The sequence below is a fragment of the Equus asinus genome, chromosome 22, assembly GCF_041296235.1.
Source record: "Equus asinus isolate D_3611 breed Donkey chromosome 22, EquAss-T2T_v2, whole genome shotgun sequence".
In the NCBI taxonomy this organism is placed as follows: domain Eukaryota; kingdom Metazoa; phylum Chordata; class Mammalia; order Perissodactyla; family Equidae; genus Equus; species Equus asinus.
The window spans coordinates 29,545,625-29,571,797 of NC_091811.1; the positions used below are offsets into that span (position 1 = coordinate 29,545,625).

Genomic DNA, 26,173 nt, shown 5'->3' on the forward strand with positions numbered 1-26,173 from the left:
ATTACTGTATGACCCAACAGTTTCATACCCAAGATAAATGAAAATTATGTCCACCCCAAAACTCATATACACATGTTCAGAGCAGCCTTATGCATAATAGCCAAAAAGTAGGAACAACCCAAATGGCCATCAGCTAATGAATGGGTAAATAAAATGTGGTCTATCCATAGAATGTAATATTATTCAATAATAAAAAAAGATGAATACTAACATATGTTACAACATGAGTGAACCCTGAAAACATTATGCAAAATAATGCCAGTCACAAAAGACCACATATTCTATGATTCCATTTATAAGAAATGTCCAGAATAAGCAAATCTGTAGAGAGGGAAAGTATATGCCTAGGGCTAGGGGAGTTTGGAGGGAAATGGGGGATGTTTTCAAATGGATATGAGGCTTATTTTTGTGGTTATGATTGCACAACTCTGGGAACATGCTGAAAAACATTGAATTGTACATTGTGAGTGAATTGCATGGTATTTGAATTAAATCTCAATAAAACTATTAAAAATTTTAAAAGAATAATTGTAAAGGTAAAAACTTAATCTCTGTAATATCTCTAAAGCATAACTTTCTTATGGGACAACTTTTTAAAGTTTCTAAAGCATCAACTGGTTTTACTTGGGACAATTTATTGTTGTTTTATTAAGCTGTAACCTTGGTCTGTTTTAAAGACATTTAAATGTGTCAGCTAACATTTTTGTAAAGTTTATGGAATATTTCTTACAGGAATCTTTATCAGAATGAGGTCTGTAATGCTGTAATGCTGCTTAGTTTTCTTGCTTATAAAATAAGAGAATTCACTAAATGGGCTTCAATGTTTTCTCATCGCTGATAACTAAGCATAATTCTGCTTATAGTGAGCTTTCTCTACCTAAATAGATGCTGAAAATCTACTTGACTCAATGTTTTAAGTCTAAAGATTAAATTTTTAGTTAGTGCCCCTTTAGTACTATCTCATTTTAATATCCACAATAACCCTATGAGGCAAATACTATTGTTATTCCAATTGTACCTCAGAGGAAACAGACTTACAGAGGTTAAGTTGCCCAATGTGACGCTAGTAAATTAAGGAGATTTAGAGCTTGTAATCTTAACCACTATGCGTTACAGTCTTCCTACATAAATACTCTAGGCTAGTTACATATTAAATATGTAAACAAAACTATCCTAAATAGTTTTAGTAAGTAGCAGCACTTAACTATCTTATCATGCCTGGATGTTTCTACTGCACTGTGTAATTTCTTTTTTTCTGAATAATCAGTTATAGGGACTAGTTTCAAAGTAGAGTGTTGTTTATTATGCATTATTCAGGGAACTTAGTAGAAACTTGATTTATTTGCACATTGGACATTTCCTTATCATGCATCAAAGAAGGTCACTGAAAAGGTTAGAGTATTTTATTTTCATTGTATTCATCCTATGACTCCCACTCTCAGTTTAACAGAACTATTAAAAACTTGAGGACAAGCTGTTTCCAGAAATGAACCTTTCAACTTCTCTAAATTCAAAAGCTGACTTTTCTGAGAACAAACAGTGTGTGCTTGTTAGGTGAGTTGTCAGAGTGAGTTCTTCAGAGATCTTTATTTTTTCTCCTTTGAATAGTCTCTTTTTTCAATGGGTTAACCTCTTGAGACCTGGTGTGCTCCATTTCTAGCTTGGAGAATTTTTGATATTGCTGTTTACTTAATCCTATCTGAAGATTCACTTACTCCTTTTGGTTGATTTTTATCAGGAAACATGTTAAGATTTAATTCACCTAGTGTGGACCATAGGGTGTTAATATTTCCACAACCGAGTGCCAGCAGTGTGCTCACAGGATACCAATACTTCCATTGGAGAAGGCAGTGCTGTCAGAATACCAGAGACCAAGGGCTAAGGTCTGTGTTTCTTGGCAGATTCTCGCTATTTTCTTGAACCCTGATGCACAGGCTCAACTATTCAACTGCTAATAATAAGCAGAAATTATTCAAGGCATTAAAAGGCAATTCAAGGAAGTATTCATTTAAAAATAGCAACTCTGACTTGGCATCAGAGGATTATATCAGAAACTTAAATAAAAATTTGACAAGGTACCAGAACTTACCATCCCACATGATGTAAAATTATTGTTTTGCAGGAAGAAGAGCAATACTTAACAGGTAGTGCCTTAGCTTCCAAAATCAGTTTCCTTGGAAAAATGTTCCACAAAAATGTTTGCACCAAACCACTACATTCTTTTTTTTTTAAAGATTGTATTTTTTTCCTTTTTCTCCCCAAAGCCCCCCCACCCCACCCCAGTACCTAGTTGTATATTCTTCATTGTGGGTCCTTCTAGTTGTGGTCCACTACATTCTTTATTGTAGAGATTAATTTATACTAAAACCATTCTTGACTAGCATTGTAAGTAGGCAGAATGGAATATGGAAAAGGGAGACACTTATAACTTCCATGTTTGACTAAATGATTAAGTGGTGGATGATGGTGTATCTTTTGCATTTATTTATTGAGCAGAAATATGTGTACATGGAAATTGGCATGCAATGAATCAAAGAGATGGAAGAGTAAGTCATAGTGACTGTTTCTAAAAAACATGCCATTTAATGGGAAAGATTTAAGCTAGAGATCACCACACAATATACTGTGTACTATAATCAATGTATTAAGTACTATATGTACCCAAAGGAGAAAGAGGCAATTTTTTTCTGAGAAAGTAAAGAAAGTTTCACAAAGGAATTGAATTCTGATTTGAAATATTATAGGAATTTCCTGAGTGCAGAAGAGAGGAAATAGCATTCCAGGAAGAAAGAGTAGCATGTGCATGCTTGTGGAGGTTCAGAGAATAGTGAGTAATTTAACATCACATTAGAAGGGAATTGTACTGGGAGACAAGATTAAAAGGATGGTTCAGTTTAGATTATTTGGGGACCTCATGAGCCCGGTAGGTAGGTACTGTGGACTCATTACTGCAGCCCTGGAATTTTGTTAAGAATGGGAGTCATACAATCAGATTTATGTTACACAGGTTAATTCTGGCATCAATGTGAAAGATGGACCAAAAAAAAAGAAAATGAGAGCAAGGATGTTAGGTAGATGTCAGGTGTTGAAATAGTCCATTTGAAAATGGTCTGGGCCTCATCTGAGCATCAGTAGAGATCCACAGAGCAGATCCAAGAGACATTGCAGAGGAAAGTGAAAAAAAAAGAAGAGGTACAGAAGACTTTGAGCTTTCTGTTTTGGGTAAATGATAGATAATTTCATCATTAATGAAGACAAGAGTTACAGAAGAAAGAGCAAATTTGGGTAATGTAAGATGGAGAATTCTGTTTTGGATATGTCGCATCTTTAAAAACCTGTGGGACGCCTAGGAGGAGATAACCAATATTCAGTTGTATATACAGATTTGAAGCCTAGTATAGAGAAAACACAACTTGAAAAACAATCAGCAAACTATTGGTTTCAAGGCAGTAACGGAAGCCACAGAAGTAGAAGTACTCTGTGTATATACGTAGAGGAAGTACATAAGGGGACAAAAGATGGAACCTGGAGAGTAGCAGCATTTTAAGGACAGTACAGAGCAAGCAAAGCCAGAAAAGGAAACTTAGAAAGAGTGACCAAGAGGTTGGAGACCGAGAAAAGGGTGGTATTTTAGAATTCATAAAAAGATTTTCAAAGGCTTTAGAGAAGTATTAAATAGATTTAGGTCTAAAAACAGATCAGTGGACTTGAGAATAGAGCAGTCACTGATGATATTAGTGAAAGCAGAATTAATAGTGAGGTTGGATGCCATGCTTCGAGGTCCTGAAGAGGAAATGGAGAGAGGTAACTTGTGCCTCTTTGAATAGAATTGATGGTAAAGGCAAGAAGATCACTAAAGTTGGAGGAGGTCAGAAAAGGATTTTGGGGTTTGGAGTTTGTATGACTCTTTAAATAAAAGACCCTCAAGCGTGTTTACAAATTGAGACAAAGAATGCATGAAGGGAAGATCAGAAAATAGAGGGATGGTTGAAGTGGTGAAATGAGATGACACCAACAGCCTAGAACAAAAGTACAAATGGAAATTATATCCAAGGAAAGGAAGAAAGTAACCTCTTCCTCTCGGGTGAGAGGGAAGGAAAAATATGAAAGCAATCATAGATAAGCATGGATATGGGGAGAAAAACGTGGAAGTTTCAATATTTTCGATGAAGGAAGAGTCAAGCTGATATACTGAGAATGAAGAATGTGGAATTGCATAATCCCAAAAATATGTATCTTGCCTTTGTGCACTTTTGGAGAGTTTCTGGAGTTGCTTCCAAATTTCACTATTGACAACATAAACTTTGAAATCAAACATTTCTGGTTCTGCCACTTATTACTTGAACACTTCCTGCTTATTACTTGAATTTATTACCTATTACCTTGGACGAGTTTCTTTATCTATAAAATGAGGGTAATAGCATTATGTACCTTGGGAATGATTTCATTTCTATTAAGCTTAAGTAACTTAAATTCACTTCTCCAACTTTATATGATAAAAGATCATCTTAATAATAAATATTTCATAATTTAATAATGACTTATAGCTTACAAAGCACTTCCACCATGTTATGTTATTTGATCTACAAAACACCTCTTTAATATTACCAATATTTACAATTTTTCCTATTTTGCTGATCACCTCTTTTTTTTTTTTGGTGAGGAAGATTGACCCTGAGCTAACATCTGTTGCCAATCTTCCACTTTTAGCTTGAGGAAGATTGTCACTGAGCTAACATCTGTGCCGGTCTTCTTCTGTTTTGTATGTGGGATGCTGCCACAGCATGGCTTGATGAGTGGTGTATAGGTCCACACCTGGGATCTGAACCCATGAACCCCAAGCTGCCAAAGTGGAGCACGCAAACTTGACTGCTACACCACCAGGCTGGCCCCCTGATCCCCATTTTACAGATGAAGAAATTGAAGCCCAATTTGTTCATTCATTCACTCAGCAGATATTTATTAATGGCCTACTCATGTAAGACACTTCGTTAGGCCCTCAAGCTAGGATATTAAGGAAAAAGAAACATAGTCCTGCCTTTGTGGAGTTGCAGTCTACTGGAGGTGGGGAGAAATTGGTAATTACCAAATTATAAATACAAAACGATAGGTGTTATAAGAGCTCTAATGAAAGATACATGGTTCTATGATAACATATAACAAAAGATCCAAACGTTTTCTTCAAAGTGGGGAAAGTCTTCCCTGAGGAAGCTATATTTGAGCTCAGATCCAAAAGATGAGTGGGAATGAATTGGTGAAAGGGGAGAGGAAGAAAAGGGTTTTCTGGGAAGAGGGAATCTATGCAAAGGCCCAGGGGCAGCAACTTAACTTAGGAAACTAGAAGACAGCCAGTGTGTCTGGAGTCCAGGGAAGGAGTGTGTGATATAAGAAGAACAGACATGTTAAGATGAAACTAGAAGACCATGTTAAAGACTTCTAAACAGTGACATGTTAAACAACTTGATCTTTATTCTTGTAACAACAGGAAGGCATAAATGATTCTAAGTGAGAGAATATTTTGAACAGATTTGCATCTTTTATAGATCACTCTAGCGTCTGTGTAAAGCCGATTTGGTGAGAGAAGCAAAAGTAAATGAGGGAAGACCAGTTAGGAAGCTATGGAAGTAGTCTAGGTCTCAGAAAATGGCAAGTCAGACTTAGAAGGTGGTAGTGGTGACGTATTGAAATGAACAGAATCAGCACATTGAGGAGTAAAAGTGACAGGATTGAATCAAGAGGGGCAGTGAAAAGGAGAGGTATCAAGGATTATTTCTGGGTTTCTGTTTTATTTAAGTATGTGGTAATAGAAACATTCACTAAGATGGGTGGGTGACAGATTATAGAAATCTGCAGTTCAAGTTGGGGTATGTTGGCTTTAAGGTGTACTTGAGATGTTTGGTGGTGGTTCACGGGAGAAAGCTAAGCTAGAACCCTAATTTGGAAATCATCCACAGAAGGATGGGAATTAAGTCATGGGTGTAGATAAATTTGCATAGAGAGAGAGCATCGGATACGAACCTTCATATTTATACTCGATATTCCTTATTCTTTTTCACAACATCATGCTACTTTTGCATGTAATGTTTAATCCACGCAAACACAGAATCCCTATATGGTGCTTTCAGTACACTGCTTGCTTTATGTAGTGCCTTTCTCAGCTTGTCTATAAGTAAAATCAAAGTGTAATCATAAAGTGGAACAAAATCAATAACTACTCTGTAATTTTAAATAATAATTCTAGTTAATTAATACCATGACTATATGGTTAATTCCTTATTTTTATACTGAAGTCCATAGACTATCCATCAGGAAATATCTCTGTACAGTTCCTATGTCTCTTTGGATCTAGGATTCATTCTTATTCCCTTTGTTTCATGACTGGGCCAATGCCCCAGTCCAGTTAGACAAATAACACTGCTCACTGTTAAGTGTCTCTATTAATCCAGTTTAGAATGCAGTAAAATGAATAATACATCCAAGATAGTCTTGTGGGTTTTATATAAGCATATATGATAATATCTAGTTGAAAGATAAAAAGGCCTTGCTAGAAGTACTAGTACTATAGAAATTTTATTGACCTAGTATTCTGGATATTTGGATTCTAATTTCAGTGCCACCAACAAATGGCTTTGGGGAAACAGCTCAGACTCTCTGAGTTTCACTTTCTTCATCTGTATAATCAGGAGATTGAACCAGGTCTCCAAGTTTCCTCAAGTTCTAATATCCTGTAATCATGTGAAAATCCTTGAAGGAGCATGAATTATTCAGTAGATAGAGGTTTGCGGTCATCTTAAAGAATCCTTATTCACCACTTTTCTGAGAAAAAAATTTCTCTGCCACATCTGATCATTTTTAGTACTAGAAAAACAGCAAAGATATTCATATTGACATTTTTCTTCCGAGCTGATGTTGAGTGTGTCATCAGACTCAAAACCTGTTGGAGAAACAGTTCTGCACTTCTGATGCTTTTCTAATTCTTACTTGACATTGGGGCTTTTAACTGTGAATAGCCTTATGGCATTCTGCATGAGTTCTTACTGTGTATTCTGAAGTCTGACATTTCTGTAACACTTAAATTTGATCTCATATTTCTTTGCTTTTCAGTTTACTCAAAGTTACTTGTTTTAAAGGTCGAAATTTGTTACATTGCATTTGGCTTTCACCCGTAACTTCAAAGTTTTTTGAGTAAGATATTGACCCTATATCATTTTTCAAACTAGAGAAAGAAGAACCAAAGAGAAAAACAATGATATAGGGAGAAAATAAGAAAGAAGAAGAAATGACAAAATGACAAGTCAAATGGAAGAAGTTGAATGATGTATTTTTCTGTTGAAATTTCACTTCACAACGCCACTGGGCCTGTTGAAGGTTGTCTGAATCCTTTATGATATTCCTATAGTCCTCTGAGATGAGAGAAATTATAGATGTCTGAGGATAAAGAGGAGGAATGACAATTCCCAAATCTGAATGGTGGTCAAATGACTTCAAAGCCAATTTATCACTCAGGGAAGACATAGGTTGATGTGCTACTGTCATCAAAACAGGCCACAGGTGCTGATTCCTTGACTTATGACCCCACAACAATAACACATGCCAAAACTACGTTGTACATTAGAGGTTCCCAAAATAAGATCTGCAGTCCCCAAGATGCTTACAAAGATGTTGCAAGGTCAAGATTATTTCCATAATAATTCCATGTCACTTGACTTTCTCCATGCATTCACTCATGAGCGTAGAGTAGAGTTTTCAGAGGCTGCATCATATGTGATATTGCAACAGATTTAATGCAGGAGCAGCTAGGAGAATCCAGCTGTCTTCTATTAAGCCAACATTAAAGAGATTTGCAAAAATGTAAAACAATATCATTCTTCTCTCTAAATATTTTCTTTGTTTTTGGAAATTTAGCGATTTTTCATAGGAGTATACTGTTTATATTAACATGTAAAGAGGTTATTAATGTTATTTTAAATGAATTGACCAATATTTCTTAAATGTCCTGATTTTATTTCTAATATGATAATTATTGCTAACTATAACCCACATAAACAAAGCCTTTTGGAATCTCCCATAATTCTTAAGAGTGTAAAAAGATCCTGAAACCAAAAATAGGAGAATCTCTCCTGTACTAACTAGTCAGTTTCTACTTTGACCTTGAGCCAAAGAGTTACGTAAATACTTGATACTCTTCCTTTCCTGCCCATGTGAAGATTACCATTCCAATTTAATCTTCTGCTTGACCCTAAACTTTGTGTTTGCTCTATATTTTTGGCAAAATATAGAGTTTATATTTTACTGAACTTCCTTTGAAAAATGTTTATCTTAAAGTTGCTCTAATTTTACTTAATTTTCTCACCTTTTGAATTTTTTAGCCACATCTTAGATTTCTTTTATTAGCTTTTACAATCTTAGTCTTCAACGAGTATTTTTTCTTCGTGTCTGAATGTCCGTATTGGACAATGAACCATGTGCAATTTTTAGGTAATTCCTTAAGAGTTATTGTACAGAGTTATAGCTATCTCAACTATGGTAGCATGTCCTTTTACAGATCCCAGAGACTCAATTGGCAGCTCAATTCAGAGGCAACTAAACCCCAACAAATAGAATCACTGTTCATGAAATTCATATAAAACTGAATAGTAAACCAGCTTGGTATTTTGCTTTTGACCAAAATTGTTTTTGCTCCTCTATTCAGACATGCTTGGGAAACTAAATAAGTAACATAAAGGTTACTTGAATGGACATTTAAAAAATGATGAATAACCTTAAAGAAGTGATTATTTCACATGGTCTCTTGTTATGCCTAACTACAAAACTTTTTCATAATAAGTGAAAATGTCTTTAACCTTACATGATCTCCTCCCCAACAAGTAATGGAGTTTTACTGATCTTGTATCTTTTTAATATCTCAAACCTGATGGATTGCCATTTATTACATTGTAAATGATCTATTTTCTGGTTGATTATAAAGAAGTTTCATATAAATGTAAATAAATGAGGTACTAGTTGATATCAGCCTGATGAATCTTCTAATGGTACTTTTGTTTCTTCCCAAACTCAAGGTATACTGTCCATGCGAAGAGTAATCAGTAGTCCCAAGGTTAGCAGAATGGCTATAAAGTGCCTCCTGATTTATTATTGGCAGGAATTATATGTAGTTTTCAAGAAAATCGGGTCATTAGAGAAATTATAATAGCCTGGCTTGTGGAAAATTCAAAATAGCTTGCAGTTCTTCTGTTACATATGACATTTCAGTCTGTAAATATCACACAACAGTCAGAGAACTAATATGGGTATCCCTCACTTCATTGAGACACAAGTTCCTGAGCATGAAATGCCAACAACTATATCCCCAAAGAATATTTAAATAGTTTCAGTCACTATCATCGGGAAGAAATACCAGAATTTGTGGAATATATTTGTCCATTGATCTTTGCCTGAGTTCAGGGCCCTGAAAAGGTATTAAGCATAAATTCTCCAGAGACAGAGATCCCTATTTGGGCCTATTATGTTAAAAGAATATTTTGTCAACCAAAAAAATATAATGCTTGTTCTTTTACACGATAATGTTCGCTCTTAAAAGGACATATGATTTGGAGCTTTATTCTAATGCTGGTAATGAATTTGCAATTATTCATATATATTCATAATTAGTTGAATGAACCTTACTTACTTTAAGAAAATTATTAATTTTAATGACCAATAAAATTTTCAGATAGAGAGTTTGAAAACTTTAAAAACTAAGCTTAAAAAAGAAAACTAAAATCATCTATGGAACTTCCATTCAGATATTTGGTATTAATATTTTGATCCTTTCCATTGTTTTGTTAAGCATATGGAGAAATATATACATTTTTTTAAAATGGAATTATACTGCATAAATTTCTCATAATATTTTCTTATTAAATATTATTTTAATATTTTTAATGACCACATATATTGTATGGTCATATCATATACAACTTTATTTATTTTTAGACATTTATATTATTTCCAATTTTATTTGCATACGTATATCCTATACATGTCTCTGATTATTTTCTTAGGATAAATTCTCAAAAGTAAAATTGTAAGATCAAGGAATAAGCACACTTTAAAGATTTTTTTTAAATGTGTGTTGCTACGTATTGCCAGCAATGTTTGAAAGAGCCCATTTCCCAGGAACTTCACTAACTCTGCCAGCATCTCTTTTAATGTGGCCAACTCTTCCCAAAATAGTCAGATGAAGTTATATTTGGATATGCTTTAATGTCGATAGGACTTAGTCACATCTCAGGATGTCATGTGGTTAGTTTCTTAGCAATTTCTCTTCCAATTTCTTCCTGAACTTCTTGCAACAGTAGCGAATAAAAAGAGACAAACTTTTCCATTAAAGTGCAAAAACATTAATATGCGTGTTTGTGCATATTAATACATTATATAGATTTCCTTTAGGACTGTACTGTACAGATATTACTAGTTTTTTGTTCTCCTGTTCCTGAAGGAGTCTGAAAGAAATACATCCTCTTTTCCATTACCTTCAGATTTGTTTTTATCTTATCCTTTTGACTGAAAGGAAAAAATTCTGAAATTTTTGTATTTGTTAAGTTAAACCTATTGGTACCAATGTAAATTATCTCAGAGAACAGCAAGAAATAAAATAGGCTGAATAGTATCATTTCCTCATTTTTATCATCATGATCAATGCATTTTTATTAATCACTCAACATATATGGAGCATGGTATTAAATCCTAGGAATGAAAATAAAGAGGATGAAACAATTTTTATCCTCAGTTGATTTATTCGCTAGTTGAAGAGTGAGAACAACACATATATGAAAAGGTAAACTAGCAAAAGTAAACACTAGCATATTCTAATTTCCCAGTGGAGTCAGCCAGTCAATGCCCTTGGAGTTCAGAGAAGTGATTACTAAAGATTGTGATGGTCACCTTTAAGGGGATTTGATCCACATTTTAAAGGAGGACTAGAACTTTAAGAAAAGAAAGGATGTTTTAAGTGGAGGTTACAGTACTCACAAAGGTGAGAACACACATGGCATTTTCAGAGTAAAAATAACATACCGATGAGCCAGAGCAGTTTATTTACTGTTAGGGTAGGAGAAAAATCTGAAGTGTTCAGCTAGCCTTAAATATCTAATAAGCAGTAGGGGCCTAAGAGCAGTCCATTGGAAATAGAAAACCACTTAACATTTAATGAAAAATGAACTGACAATTCAGGAAATTTTATAGGGTATTGCTATGAAAAATGTTAGCATCAGCATGAGATAATTATGGCATAGACTAGGTAGTTACAGAAAAAACTAAAAATGGGCATGATGCTAGAGCCATTAGGATAGAAAAGTCAACAGAACTTGACAACTGATTAAATTTAAAGATAAGAAACTAGTAGGAACTTTTTATCCAACTGTGCTTGCACTATGGATTCATAATGAGGGAACCTGGCCTCATCCACGTACATAATGTAAAATCGTATAGAGAAGGGTGTGATAAATTCTGCAGGGGGCTACAGAGTGGCTGGAACAGCTTCATAGTAAATTGATTCTTGAGCTTTGACTTCAAGGATAAATAGAATTTCACCAGATGGGAAAGGGGGTAAAATTTAATAAAGAGGGCAAAAGAGAGGAAAAATATAACTCTTAAAACTTTAGACCTACATGACTGGAGGAAGATGAAAACATAGATTACTGGAGAGAAGTCTGGCAGTAGAGATATTTTAGGTGGAAAGATAATTAATTCAGTTTAGACATTCTTCAGATATATCTAGAGCATGCCCACCAATCTGAAAGCACTGGGGACACATTCGTGAACAAAACAGGCCAAGATTTTCTGTTTTCATGGAGTTTATATTCTAGTATTTGGAAATAAATACATAATTAGAGGTATACTATTTATCAGAGCTTTATTGTGATGTTTGTTTTCTGTTTTTCTTTCTTTGTTGTCATTCATATCAATAAAATAAAATAGGCAGGCAAGAAAGCATGGGTAACTAAGAATCTGACTTAAGTCATTGCTCAGGCAACAAAATGTGCCATGTAACTATTCCATCTAAGACTTCAAATTGTCCTCAAACTGACCTTGATGTCTACAAGCTTCAGACAAATGGTTTAATAATTGAGAGCAATAAATTAGAGTCAATCACATTTAGTTAGGAGAAAATAAATCTTAGTGTGCTAAAACAAGCTGACCTTCTTCTAGCTTTGCATTTTTATTGCACCCCTCTGCTTTCCATCTGTACTTGATGCTATGCTGAGATCTTCTGACCTTAGCAGGGCTTCATGGGATGTGTCTGGACTACAGTTCTCACTAGGTCTTATGGCTGGATTGTTCAAAAGGAGAAAATTATGGGGAAAGTATTTGCAGGTCAGCAATAAGAGTTTTGTTTTGTTTTTTGAGGAAGAATAGCCCTGAGCTAACATCTGCTGCCAATCCTCCTCTTTTTACTGAGGAAGACTGGCCCTGAGCTAACATCTGTGCCCATCGTCCTCTACTTTATATGTGGGACACCTGCCACAGCATGGCTTGCCAAGCGGTGCCATGTCCGCACCCGGGACCCGAACTGGTGAACCCCAGGCCACCGAAGTGGAATGTGCAGACTTAACCGCTGTGCCACTGGGCAGGCAGAAATAATAATTTTGAGTCACTAACCTTGCAAGTGAAATTCTTGTTGCAATTAAAATACTCAGTTTAAATGAAGAAAAAATATGTCACCTGTTTATTAAGTAGTACGTTTCAAATTCCTTTCAAGGATGCTGGAGAAATACTGAGTAATACCATTTTTTCCTTGACACTGTGGCTGCATAGGATTTATTTCACCCTTCAGTAACCTGATATGCTGAAAAGAGACTGAACATTAAAAGACTTGAAGGTTTTCTGATCTCCACAGTATTGGGAGCCAATCTTTAACGCTCTTACCTAACTGGTTGAAAAGCATTCAGTTAGTTTCCATACAAAAGTATTTGGGGGTTTTGTTTGTTTGTTTATTTGCTTTTCAATGAGTTCCTAGAACTTCAAGTTTTAAATTTTACGTATTAATTTTTTCTGAAACTTGCTTATTTAAAATTAATTGTTCTTACCAATTATATCTAATTATAATTGGTATAGTTATATCTAATCATGTCAGTGTAGTATGTCAAAATCATATCAAAACAGTATGGTGCCCGAAGTTATCTCTAGGGGCTTTCCAGGAAGTTGGAGATAATTGAGTCTAGTTCTTCAGAGCAAGATGAGGAGCCCATGTGAAGAGTATTTGTCTTTGGAATAGTGTTTCAAATGTTAAATGCTTTCATAAATTTAGTGCAGTAACAAACATTAAGTGTCTAATGGGCGCTAAATCTTACAACAGGCATATACAGTCCAAAAATGAATAAGGTATGATTACCCTCAAGAACTTCACAGTCTAGTAAGATTTAGCCTTATTAAATTATTTTTGTTTATTTATTGTAAGCTACTTTGAATTTCTGGTTTCCTTGTGATCTGGCCAAAACCTGTTATCCCATTTTTAATCACGTAAACCATCAGATCTCCAGATGGTAATAATTTACTTAACAAATGCATGGCTAAATAATAAGCAAAGATTTTCATATATTTTAGAAAAGATTTTAGATATTCTTTTTTTTTAAAGGATTGGCACTTGAGCTAACATCTGTTGCCAATCTTCTTTTTTTTTCCTTCTTCTTCTTCTCCCCCGAGCCCCCCAGTACATAGTTGTATATTCTAGTTGTAGGTCCTTCTGGCTGTGCTATGTGGGACGCCGCCTCAGCATGGCTTGATGAGCGGTGCCATGTCCACGCCCAGGGTCTGAACTGGCAAAACCCTGGGCCGCTGAAGTGGAGGGCGCGAACTTAACCACTAGGCCCTGGGGCTGGCCCCGAGCTTTCAGATATTCTATAATCCACATTTTAGAGACAAAAAAGCTGGTAGGGATCTGACTTAAACCCAAATTTCCAAAATTTAAGTCTACTCAAAAGAGCTTTCTACTACAGTACACATGAGAGTACAATATACAGAAAAATAATTATTTGGTGCTAATGATCATCTTAATTGATTGTGAGATTATTATTTTATCTTGTGCACTGGGGGTGGAATTCATGCTCTGTTCTCCGTGATGTTTCTCCTGTATTATTTCATACCATTAACAGCTCAATAGATATATTTACTTTGTATTAGTTTTCCAGATCAAGAAATTCGTAAAGTGGCAGTGCAACAATTAGACAACCTCTTGAATGATGAACTACTGGAATTTCTTCCACAGCTAGTTCAGGTAAGAATATCAGAGTTGCCAAAGGATTCCAGGATTTTAACTAGTAATTCTCAAAAAGAGTTTCAATGAATCAACAACAGACTACATGAAAGTGATATTGCAATTTGGCCAGCAAAGGAACCAAATTATAACTCATATATCAATATGAGCAATATAGACATTCTCTAGCCAAGATTAGTACAATTACAAAAAGGATATGTAAAAGCCAAAAAGGAAATTTTTAAAAAACAAATTCACTTATTAATTAAAACGGAAAATATAGAAATGCTTGTGATGAAATCTTTCCATCTATGTAAAACAAGAAAAAATTAACCAAACAAATGTTGTGTAGAAAATAGTCTTTTGCTAGGCAGCTCCTCATAATTTGTGAGTTTCTTCCCTTTCCCTTAGAATATTCAATATTGATTATAAATTTTATGAAAGTAATTTTATAAGATAATATGCAAATTCTACCACCAGATAGTACATTTTAGTGAAAACGTAAAATATCACAATGTGGTAGTAATTTTAGAAAATAGTGTAAATTTACCTAGAAATATGAGCAAAGACTGATGTAGTCTGGATGTTCTGAAATATAAACAATTACATGTTTCACAAATGACCAGTAAGTGACTGAACATCCAAAATACAAACGATAAATTTTTCCAAGTTGACTATATACTGAGTGCTAAATAGGTCTAAAATAGTGTCCTTTATGTTTGGTTTGGTTTGGTTTTTAAGTCAGGTGTTTTCTTGCCTGAAAGGTCAGGTTGTGGTTACAAGCTATTTTAAATGCCAGGTGCCTCAGTTTTTGAACATTTAAGACAGGAAACTCTGAAACTAATGAAAGATGCCTCTATTACTGACTGGAGTACCATGTTACTTTGCACACAGAGTCTGCACTTCTCTGAAGGACTCCTGAAGAGAGAGCTGGTTTAGAAATAGCTATACCATATAGTTACTTCTGCCAATCCTGATAGTTGTAATTTTCCTATACTTGCCAAGATAGTGGGGTGAAAATAAAGATTGATCCAACTTCTAGGAACACTATTCATCTCATCAGCTCATGAGTATTCAGCTCATGAGTATGGGCAACCTACTATATATATAACACGACACAAAAAGTAAGTTTTTAATTTTATCTAGATTAAATTCATTTGAAATTCCCAATCTGAATCAGTACACTTGGCACCAGGAATATCTCTGAGAACCGTATACCTGCAAATCCAAATTCGTAAGACAAGGTGCATGCAGAATCCAATCTAGCAAATACGTAGAGATAAAATTGCAACTATTCTCTAATTAGAAATGAAGATTATAAATTGTTCTGAAATAGAAAGGAGTGTATAATGTGACTAGAAAATAAATAAAAACTGGGAAGAATTTTCAAAACATTCATTGTAGAGTTTGCCCTTAAACTTCCAAGCTCTCCCCCAACTTTAAAACTTTCCAAGTCATAAACTATCCTGTGCTATTGATTATTTTCTAGAATTATGTTATTTTGTTGTGTATTATCTTGTTAGAATTATGCAAGCTATGTTAAAGCAATAAGACAGGACTCTCAGGTGATGATAAAAATAGAAGATATTGTTCACGACTAGAAATCAGTTAAGCCCCAGACCCAGAGGTTATTGCAAACCTCAGGTCATAACCATGCAGGTAGGTTTCAAGAACAGCTCTTGATAATGCAATGTGCACCCGAAATATTGCCTACTTCCTACATGGTGAGGCAGGATTTAGGGAGAAATTGTACCCGTTACACAGAGTGATGCAAGGGAAGCAATTCAACAGCAACAGATAGTTATTGAATACAACCAGAAATGATGGGGAAATCTAAAAAGAAAGCTAAAAAGACAAGCATGGAAGTAAATTCTGAGACGTCTTTCCTGCTCGTGTGCTCATATGATATGCTCACTATTAGGGCGTAAGCACAACCCATCACCTAGTCAGCCCAGTATTAGCAAGTAAGCGAAAGAAAACCATAGCTGCAGTTTAAGACAACACACATGAAGATCTTTATACATCGAGACAGTATCAAAAGTTTATGCAAATTTGCTGAAATCATATTTGGCATTCTCACACCTTAGGAATTCATAAACTTCCCATCCTTGAGATATATTGAGGTATTTCTTCAGTGTATGTGTGAATGAATGTTGTACTCACTTTTTTCTGCTGTCTGTACTGTGGTATAAAACCTAGCTTAAACTTGGAGTGTGTGAGTGTGTGTATATGTGTATGTGTGTGACTTAAATGGCTCAGGGAGCAACCAAAGATAGAAGCTTTGCCTCTCAAGAAGGGATGAGCATTTTAATGAAGAGAACCTGGTTTTCATTTTCACAACACATTCACATTCCTGTGATGATGATAGGGACTTACCTTTTGACTGCTGACAGTGAAGTCCCTGCAGAGTGCAGGGGAAAGTCTGAATTAGGTCCCTGAGGCTATCAGGGGTTGCCGTTGCTGTCTGTGTTTTCCACCAGATTGATTATCCTAGAAAATCTTAGTTGTTCACAGTGGAGATGAGAGAAAGGATTTGAGAAGGGTGGGTTATGGTGGCAGTGATCAGCTTTGAAACCTCTAAGTAAAGCTTCCAGGTCTGCAGGTTAATACTAATATATCAGTTGGTGAGTTCAGTTAAGGCTTTAAATGTGTGTTAATTTCACCTCCAGAAGAGGAGAAATCTCTATTGTGTAGTGACGTCATTTTTATAATCATGATATGATTTTTTGTGTGTGCCAGGATTCTTCTCCTTAGGCATGGTTGAACTCCACCAGCCTTGATTGAACCTCCAATAACCTGCTCTTACTTATTATCCTGTGATGCTAAAGCATCAATGAGGACAGGAAACAGACTACACAAACGCAGACTGTGCGATGTGTGTGTAGTGTTATTAGTCATACACTAGCTAATAAAGCTATCAAATATATTACTGACTTTTTGTTAACATACTGTGCTGTTTTCCTTGGTCTTTTCTCAAGCCTCTTAAGTCCCTCTGTGTTCTGCTATAATTTTGTTACTGAGAAGAAAAGAATGAAGTGATTATATCTCTTACTTCAGGCTGTCAAGTTTGAATGGAACCTGGAAAGTCCTCTGGTGCAACTCCTGTTACACCGTTCATTGCAAAGCATCCAGATTGCCCATCGTCTTTACTGGTAAGGTTAAGTAAAATAGGGTAGGATGCTTTTTTTATTGTCAAGTTCTCTCTGTTGGGGCAGCTTTAGAAGAAGTACAAGATTTCTTTACTTTGTAATTGATATAAACCTCCACTTAAAATTCAGCCAGATTCGAGTCTTTGTCAAGGTTATTTTTATTTGAGTATAATTTAACTGTCATTGTCTTCAAAATCTTTCTTTTGTACAGTTGCTGCTGTTTAAATTCAATCAGAATTTTAAATCTGGACGATAGCTTTCCTATAGCTTTAAATCACAAGTGCCGTTTGTGGTTTTATCTACTTATTGAAGATATCAGTATAAAATCTAGTTATAAGACTGTGGATATTTTGGAAGAATGTGTGCTTTAAAAGTAATTTCTGTACAATGTTAGTTATAAACGATAGAGATCAACATATACTCTTTTGGTTGAAAATTCCTAGGGGAGTAAACTTTTCCCGAGTGTAAACTTGGAATATTATTAGTAGAGAATTAAAACTTACATAACAGATATCAGAATTTCTCCCATCATCACTTACTCTTGCTCCTAATGAACATGATGTTCTTTGGAGGCTGTTTTTCCTACTTTTCTTTTATTACTAACCTTGTAAATTCAATTTTATAGCAAAAATCTTAACAATTACAAGTGTCAATACCTAAGGATAAAATCGGATCCATTGTTGTCCTCATGTATGTATAACAGGCATTCAAGCCAGCATTTACTGGCTTTAATTGCTAGTGAAGAATTTTAATTACTATTAAAAAAAGAGAATTCAATATCATCTTTGAGTATCATGTTTTACTGCTTTAAAAGACATTATTCATGTAGACATCACTCTTCCCATGAAAATGACTCAAGCATTTCCTAGCAAAGTAGAGATACAGGGAATTTTCAGCCACCAATGTTGTTTTGGTGCTCATTTTCATTTTAGTATAAAAAACAGAACATTTTCCTCTAGTATGTTAGTATAATGAGGCATTAGATACATTGACTGGCTGTAGGCCCTTCACTGAATAGACTCTCTTCTCAAGCTCTGAATGAAGTCTTATTCCTTCCAGTTTTTCAATCAGCTACTATGGTGCTAAGGGAAGTAATATGGATATACTTGGTGATGTTCTGCTATCATATTAAAGCTAGGTCTCCATTAAACTCCATGTTTACTTCCCTTAACACTTGACTTGCCACTTTTTTGTATGTGTGTGAGGCAGATTGGCCCTGAGCTAACATCTGTTGCCCATCTTCCTCTTTTTGCTTGAGGAAGATTGTCGCTGAGCTAACATCTGTGCCAATATTCTTCTATTTTATGTGGGATGCTGCCACAGCATGGCGTGATGAGCAGCGCTAGGTCTGTGCTCAGGTCAGCACTAGGTCTGTGAACCCCTGGCCACCAAAGTGGAGCACAAACTTAACCATGAGTTGGATAGAAGAAATAGAAAAAAACATAAATTGTAAATTGACTGCTTGTTTTTGAATGCTTTATTTGTGAGAACATGGAAAGGAAAAGGAAGATTGAGGGAGATTTTAAAATATCTACATCCTTTTAAAACTTAAATAAAAATTAAAATCAGACAAACTATACTAAGCATGAAATAATGTTACTTATATTTAAAATGTGTCTTGGAGTTAAAAAAAAATAGCTGGTGGCTAGCATCATGTTTAGGGAATGCTTGTGTGTAGAATGTTAAATTAAAACTTTAAGATACAGCTCAGACCCCACATGCTATATTTTAAAAAATTCTCAATGTATCTTTCCTTAAAAAAAAAACAATGCCTTCTAATAATAATAATGATAATGATAATAATAATAAAAGGTAGAGATCCATCAGCCATCAGTTTAATGATGTTTTTTCTCTTGGATGAGCTACTGCTTCTTTAGATTCAGCATACTCAGCTCTAAACTCAGCATCTTGCCCTGCTCACCCAGGCTTTGGAGTCTTCTCTGGATTCTCTTGTTTCTCACTAACATGCCCAATTGTTTACCAAGCCCTCTATACCTCTCTACCTCCCAAATAGCTCTCCCCCAACACTGCTTCCACCCGCCACTGCCACTGATCAGAGGTTGCCTCATTAGATGTTGAATTATGAGTAAATAGGCTTAGACAGGAAACCGTCTTGACTGCTTGGCATCACTGTGTGCAGCCTTCCTGAAAGGGGAAATTGACTTGGAGTTACCGCAAGTCTCCTTCATGGGACGGGTGAATGTAACATGAGTAGCCCCTATTTTTCTTGTAAAGGGAGTTAACAGTAAGCTTTGGATTTGTAAGATTTAAAAGCTTTCAATCCCAGTTTGCACACTAAAAGATGGCTATAAATGGGAACCGTAGCATTTTAGGGTCACACTTAGGAGGCCCCTCCCTCTATCATATAACAATTAATTATAGAAGGTTAAACTCAGTGCCCCTTTCTGTTTTGGATAGGAAACAGTTTAACTGTTAGTGAGATATTGGGTTGAATGGGGATCCCCAAAAAGATATATATACATCCTAACTCCAAGAACCTGTGAATATGACCTTATTTGGCGAAAGGGTCTTTGAAGATGTAATTAAAGATCTTGAGATTAGATCAACCTAGGTTATCAGGGTGGGTCCTAAATCCATTGACAAGTGTCCTTATAAGAGACAGAAGAGGAGAAGACACACACACACACACACACACACACACAGAAAAGGCCATGTGGAGATGGAGGCATTTACTGGAGTGAGGTAGCCCAAAGTGAAAGAAATGTCCAGAGTCAGCAGAAGCTAGAAGAGGTGAGGAAGAGTCTCTCCTAGAGCCTCAAGAGGGAGCACAGCCCTGTCTTGATTTCCGACTCCTGGACCCAGGACTGTGAGAATTTCTGTTGTTTAAGCCACCAGGTGGTAGTAATTTATTATAGTAGACACAGGAAATAAATAATGCAAGGAAGGGACATTATGAAGGGCCCTGACTAGATTGGCTGTGGTGTCGTGTCATGCAGGAAGCTTTCTTTGACCCTCTCCCCAGCCACCATCTGGGGTTGACTGAGTATTGCTTCCACATTGTATCCCAGAGTGTGCTCTATGGACCCTGCCAGGAGTCACGTCACACTACCTTAACACTCCTGTTTCCCTGTCTACTTCCACCCCTACTGCATATAGTGGCTGATGATATCAGTGATGTCATACTCTTCAGTGTACTAATCCCACCAGTGTCTGGAACTCCGGAGATACTAAAAAAGGGTTTTTAAAACCATAAAACCATAGAAATTTCTTTAAGGTCATCAATATTTTTACATGCCAGGAATCCTGTACAGTGCATTCTCAAAGGCACTGCTGGTGGCCCAGCCAGATCCCCTTTACCTGGCCGGTGCACCCATCTCGCACTTCTTTGGCTATTGACTGCTAATTGACAACTGCTTCTTCTCTGGAGAACTGTGCTCTGTTAATAATTGTGTTCCCACCTGGTCTGGGAAGTGGGAAATCTCTGAGGTGCAATTTACATTCCAGAGCCTCCCCAGGGATAGGATCAAGGCTAGACCTGACCTTGACCTCGTCCTTGTGAACTCCTCCTCTCTCCTATAATGCTTCCCTTACTCCCTCACAGGATTTTTTTTGAAGAGCATTCCTTAAGCAAATCACATGCACCTAAATCGCTGATTTATACTCTGTTCTAGGGAACTTGAACTAAAATAAGCATTTCTTTATTGAAGATAAAGAATTTAAATATGTGTTTTAAAAAATTGGAACATCAGCATGCTATGAAATGTTTCACAAACAGAACAACAATATTGCAGTCTTTTATATGCATAATACTAAGTCTGATTGAATGAGCTCCTAGAGAGAGCCAATTTGAGTCAAAATCTATATGGTAGGGAGCCATTTTATAACATGGCTCCTTTATAAATTGTTACTTAAGGCATGTGCTGCAAAAATCTAAAGGTATTCCTTTCATAGTGTGGAGACAGCCTGAGATGAAGCCCCCATTTGCAAACTCTGTAGGAGCAGCATTTTTTTCTGCTTTATTCATTCATATATCGCAAGAACCTAATACAGTACTTGGCACTTGACAAATAGTCAAAAAATTATTGTTGAAGGAATGAATAGGAATAAGTTACCTGAACCTTGCTGCACTCATACAGATTTGTGACAATAGGGGGCAGAAGAGGGCTGCTTGAGTAATCAATTGGGCTTGATGCCAAACCAGAGTGGCAAGGCTAGAACAATTTCAGGAGTGGGCCCAATCGGGTAGTAGGCAATGGATATCACTAGTGATGGCAAAACTGGATTGGAGGGAGAATGCAAGCAGAAGTCAAGGACAAACCTAGGCCAGAAATTAGGGCCTGAAGAACAAGCTGATGCAGCAGTGTCTACTGGACCAGTTCGGAGAACCAAGGAAATGGTGTCTCTGCTACCATGATGCCTTTCCAAGGTGGCATTTGGTATTAAACGACCATATATTATGAGCTTTAATATGCTACCCATAAAGTTGAGATGATGCAAAATCTGCCAATTCATTTTCTAAACCATCTATCCTAAACTTATCTAGAATTTTGGGGCAATTTCTCAGATCAGGGACTACTCTAAATAAAGCAAAATAATGTGGAAATTTTAAGTCGTATGATTTGAAGTCATGCATATTCCTCCTGCTCCCTCTCCTAAATGTGTCTCCCCTGATGTCTAAAATTCTCTCACTAGTGAGTCACTCATTTAGGTTAGGTATTGTTCCCTCCAAGAAGTTCCCTTCTAATATGAAAAAATATATATTCAGAACATAATGCTTATGATGAATTAGTTTATCATTTGTTCATTTTTGTGGCAAACATTGAGATGCTAGACGCTGTTGAGCTATTAAAGATAAAACAGAATGTTGTTAGTGCTGTTGAGTGGATTCTGACTCCTAGCGACCCTGTGTACAGCAAAGTGGGACCCTGCCCTGTCTTTTTGCTCCATCCTCTCACCTTCTAGCACTGTATCAGGTAATGCTCCACTGCTATTCATAGGGTTTTCATGGCCAATTTTTTTCCGGATGTGGGTGGTCAGGTTCTTCTTCCTAGTCTGTCTTATTCTGGAAGCTCCTCTGAAACCCATCCACCATGGCTAACCCTGATGTTATTTGACCCAGGTGACATAGCTTCCAGCATCACAGCAACACCCAGTTCCCACAATATGACAACTGACAGAGGGATGGTGTGGGTCCCTGATGGGGAAACAAACCTGGGCCACAGTAGTAAGAGCACCTAATCTTAACCATTAGAACACTAGCTAAATAGAATGGTTCTCTTTTTTTTGAGGAAGATTAGCCCTGAGCTAACATCTGCTGCCAATTCTCCTCTTTTTTCTGAGAAAGATTGGCCCTGAGCTAATATCCATGCTTACCTTCCTTTACTTTATATGTGGGACCCCTGCCACAGCATGGCTTAACAAGCAGTGTGTAGATCCACACCCAGGATCTGAACCAGCGAACCCCACCCGGGCCGCCAAAGCGAACGTGGGAACTTAACACTGCGCCACTGGGCCGGCCCCCCCAGAATGGTTCTTGCTTCAAGAATCTCACAAGCTAACAACACATTAGCATCCAGGCAGCAGGAAAGAACCCACTAGCTAAGTGGCGGGGACAGAGTAGAAGGAGGGAACTGACAACAAACGCTTTCCGTTACATTTTTGCCTATGACCTACAATGGAGAGAGGCAAGGATGGACATCAAGTAAAATCAAAAAGCCTAAATATGTGCTCCCATTCTGTCAGAGTTAAACACTGACAGAGGCATCCAAATGAATACACAAAGGAAGTGAATGCTGTCTGTGCTTTGATGTCTGAAATCCTCCCTGAGGTAAGAGTAAAGAGCTGTGCTTTAGGGAGTTACCACCATGTACCAGAGCTCACGTGATGCAGTCAATGGGAGGTGTTAAAGCCTCGATGCTTTACCTGCTAGAATCATTATCTTGCTACTAATTCACCTCTTTACCTTTACAATGTAATAAATAATAAATTATTGCTTCACTTTTTTGTAAGGGGAAGATGTGTCTTGCTGTCATTTAATATTGATCTGTTATAATCACCTTTCACTCCGTTGTTCTCAGAAAAGTATACACCAGATAAAATCCCCATAATAAACGATCCACTAAACTAATAATAGCTGTTCTCTACCCCGACCAACTTGGAAAAAAAGGGACAGATATTTGTAAGGAAGTTTACATTTTACATAACAATCTGTAAAATCCAATAGCACAGGTTTTTAGTTAAAGCATAATATAGGAAGAGTTGTTGTCTGTTTTATTTCTATTTTATGTGATCGAGGTTTTATGTAGCTCCTTTAATGAAAGGATTTTTTTAAACAGTATACAATGTTTAAATTAATTTTCTAATATCATTTAAGTCTTATTAGTCCTATTAAATACATATGAAAATAGGATCTGTTACAAACTTCTACCACAATCAATGCAAAATCCAGGAACAGAGCTCCACCTTAAATTTATCCCAAGTTTATATTATTTTCCCTTCAAATTCTTCTATTTTGTTAAAAAAAAAGAGAAGAGTTATAAAAATGAACATTTTGTATATGCATACTGACCTCAAATGTTAGACCTTGGATCAGATCTGGCATTTGGGAACTGAACTTTCTAATGCACTCTCTAGCAACTTTTCATTATAATAGCCACATGCAATTACGTCAGGGCTTCCTTAGATAGAAATCTGGTTTCTCTGTAATAATATCAGTTCCCCTCCGTCATAGTTTATGCTAGAGATTTGGGTTGAGGCCTTGAAAAACAGCATTATACTGCTTAATGTTCATTGTTTCTCAGACTACAGCTTTGCTCTAGCCAGCAATAAATATGGCCAACAAAAAGACATTCTGTTTAGAAATCATCTTTGTCTTCTAAAAATATTTGAATTTGGCTTCCAAAATGAATAGACTAACATAATTCATACAAATGATTTGCGAGTCAAATTCATCCTTAGGAATCATCTGCTATAATACTTTTTTCCCCCTAGAAAGAGATTTCTACAAGTTTAGTGATTCATCCACTGACAATCATCTAGCTGATTAAAGAATTGAGATTAGGGGGGTCCAGCCCCATGGCCAAGTGGTTAAGTTTCTGCGCTTGCTTTGGTGGCTCAGGGTCTTGCTGGTTTGGATCCTGGACCTAGCACTGCTCATCGAGCCATGCTGAGGTGGCATCTCACATAGAGGAACTAGAAGGACCTATAACTAGAATACACAACTATGTACTGAGGGGCTATGAGGAGAAGAAGAAGGAGAAAAAAAAAAAAAAGATTGACAACAGATGTCAGCTCAGAGCCAATCTTTAAAAAGAAAAATGAATTGAGATTAAAATCTTTTTTTTCATTGACATCTCATGCCCAATTCAGGTCTCTTTCCAATTCAAAATCTACTTTTAACAAAAAGTGCACCCTGAAGAATTCATAGTATGTTATTTTTTCTATCAATAATTGGGAACTCATTCAAGTACTGAAGAAGTGGCTTTTCCTTAACTTGAAAGCAAGACTAAAGAGAAAACAGTATTTGAAATATCTTTATATCTAATAGCTCAAAACTTTTGCCATTAGGTGTTGGTATGATCCACAAGTGCTATCAATTATAGTATTAATAGGTACGTGAAGTAAGCTCCAAAAAAAATTGTCTACTTAAAAGAGTTTTGAGGGAAACAGTAGGTTTTTCTCAGAATCTTTCTTTTGTAGTTCCTGATTCATACTTAAAACACTAAATTTGCTCTCTTAGTTTTACTATTAAACCATGATTGATAAGAAAACAATTGCTGAGTAATTTACTTAGCAGACTCAGTTTGTACTTATTTTTTTTAAGACACATTATATAAAACCAAGACTTTCTCAGTTTTCTCAAAAACGCTGGTTACTTAAGCAGCTAGCAATATGCTAATGAAATTCAAGTCAGCCATTTCCTCAAGTTAAACAAGTTAGAAAATAAATTCCTATAGTCCAGATCAGAACTTGGCAACAATAAAATGTAAGAAGAATCAATCTTTGCTTTCCTTCTAAGTAAAAATACTCAGGAAGCAATTGGATATAAAAGCCTGAAGAGCAGGAGAAAGATCTAGATTGGTGACAGAGAATCAGAAAGAATCAGCACATTGATGGTACTTGCCAGGCTTCCATCTTTTGGCCCAGTCATGCTCGAATTTGGAATTTTCACCCAGATTCCTTGAACTTGGACCCAGATAAAAAAAGAGAGAGAATCAGAGAATCATGTTGAAGGTATTTTTAGGTGCCAGGTCTAGAAGTAGCACACACCACTTTTGTCGTCTTATCTTTTTTTTTCCAGTTTTCTTGAGAAATAATTGGCATACATTACATCACTGTGTAAGTTTGTGTACAGCATGGTGGTTTGATTTACATATATTGTGAAATGATTACCACGATAAGTTCAGCTAACATCCATCATCTCATATAGATACAATAAAAATTAAAAAAGAGAAAAAGAAAAAAATTGTCTTTATAATGAAAACTCTTAGTGTTTACTCTCTTAACAACTTTCCCGTATATCAGACGGCAATCATAACTATAGTCACCATGTTTTACACTGTATTCCTAGTACTTATTTATCTTACTACTGGAAGTTTGTACATTTTGACCACCTTCTCCAATTTCCCCTTCCCCCACCCTTTGCCTCTGGTAAGTACAAGTCTGATCTCTTTTTCTGAGTTTGGTTTTGTTTTTTAGATTCTACACAGTGTTTGTCTTTCTCTGTCTGACTTATTTCGCTTAGCATACTGCCTTCAAGGTCCATCCACGTTGTCGCAAATTGTAGGATATCCTCATTTTTTGTGGCTGAATAGTATTCCAGTATATA

General features: G+C 36.1%; 1 protein-coding gene across 13 annotated transcripts in view; it reads left to right on the plus strand.

Annotated features, from left to right (window-relative positions):
- Positions 1-26,173, plus strand: part of PIK3C2G (phosphatidylinositol-4-phosphate 3-kinase catalytic subunit type 2 gamma) — a 514,208-nt gene that overhangs the window by 302,154 nt on the left and 185,881 nt on the right. For 12 of the 13 annotated variants that reach the window (XR_011496940.1, XR_011496939.1, XM_070494347.1 and 9 more), the window contains 2 exons: positions 14,164-14,257; positions 17,294-17,388. The exons of the other annotated variant lie outside the window; for it this stretch is intronic. Coding sequence is in view for 10 of the 12 variants with exons in the window: in XM_070494347.1 (XP_070350448.1) it covers positions 14,164-14,257; positions 17,294-17,388 (189 nt within the window). In the remaining 2 variants the exon portion in view is untranslated. The remainder of the gene's footprint in view (positions 1-14,163; positions 14,258-17,293; positions 17,389-26,173) is intronic. 13 annotated transcript variants of the gene reach the window in all.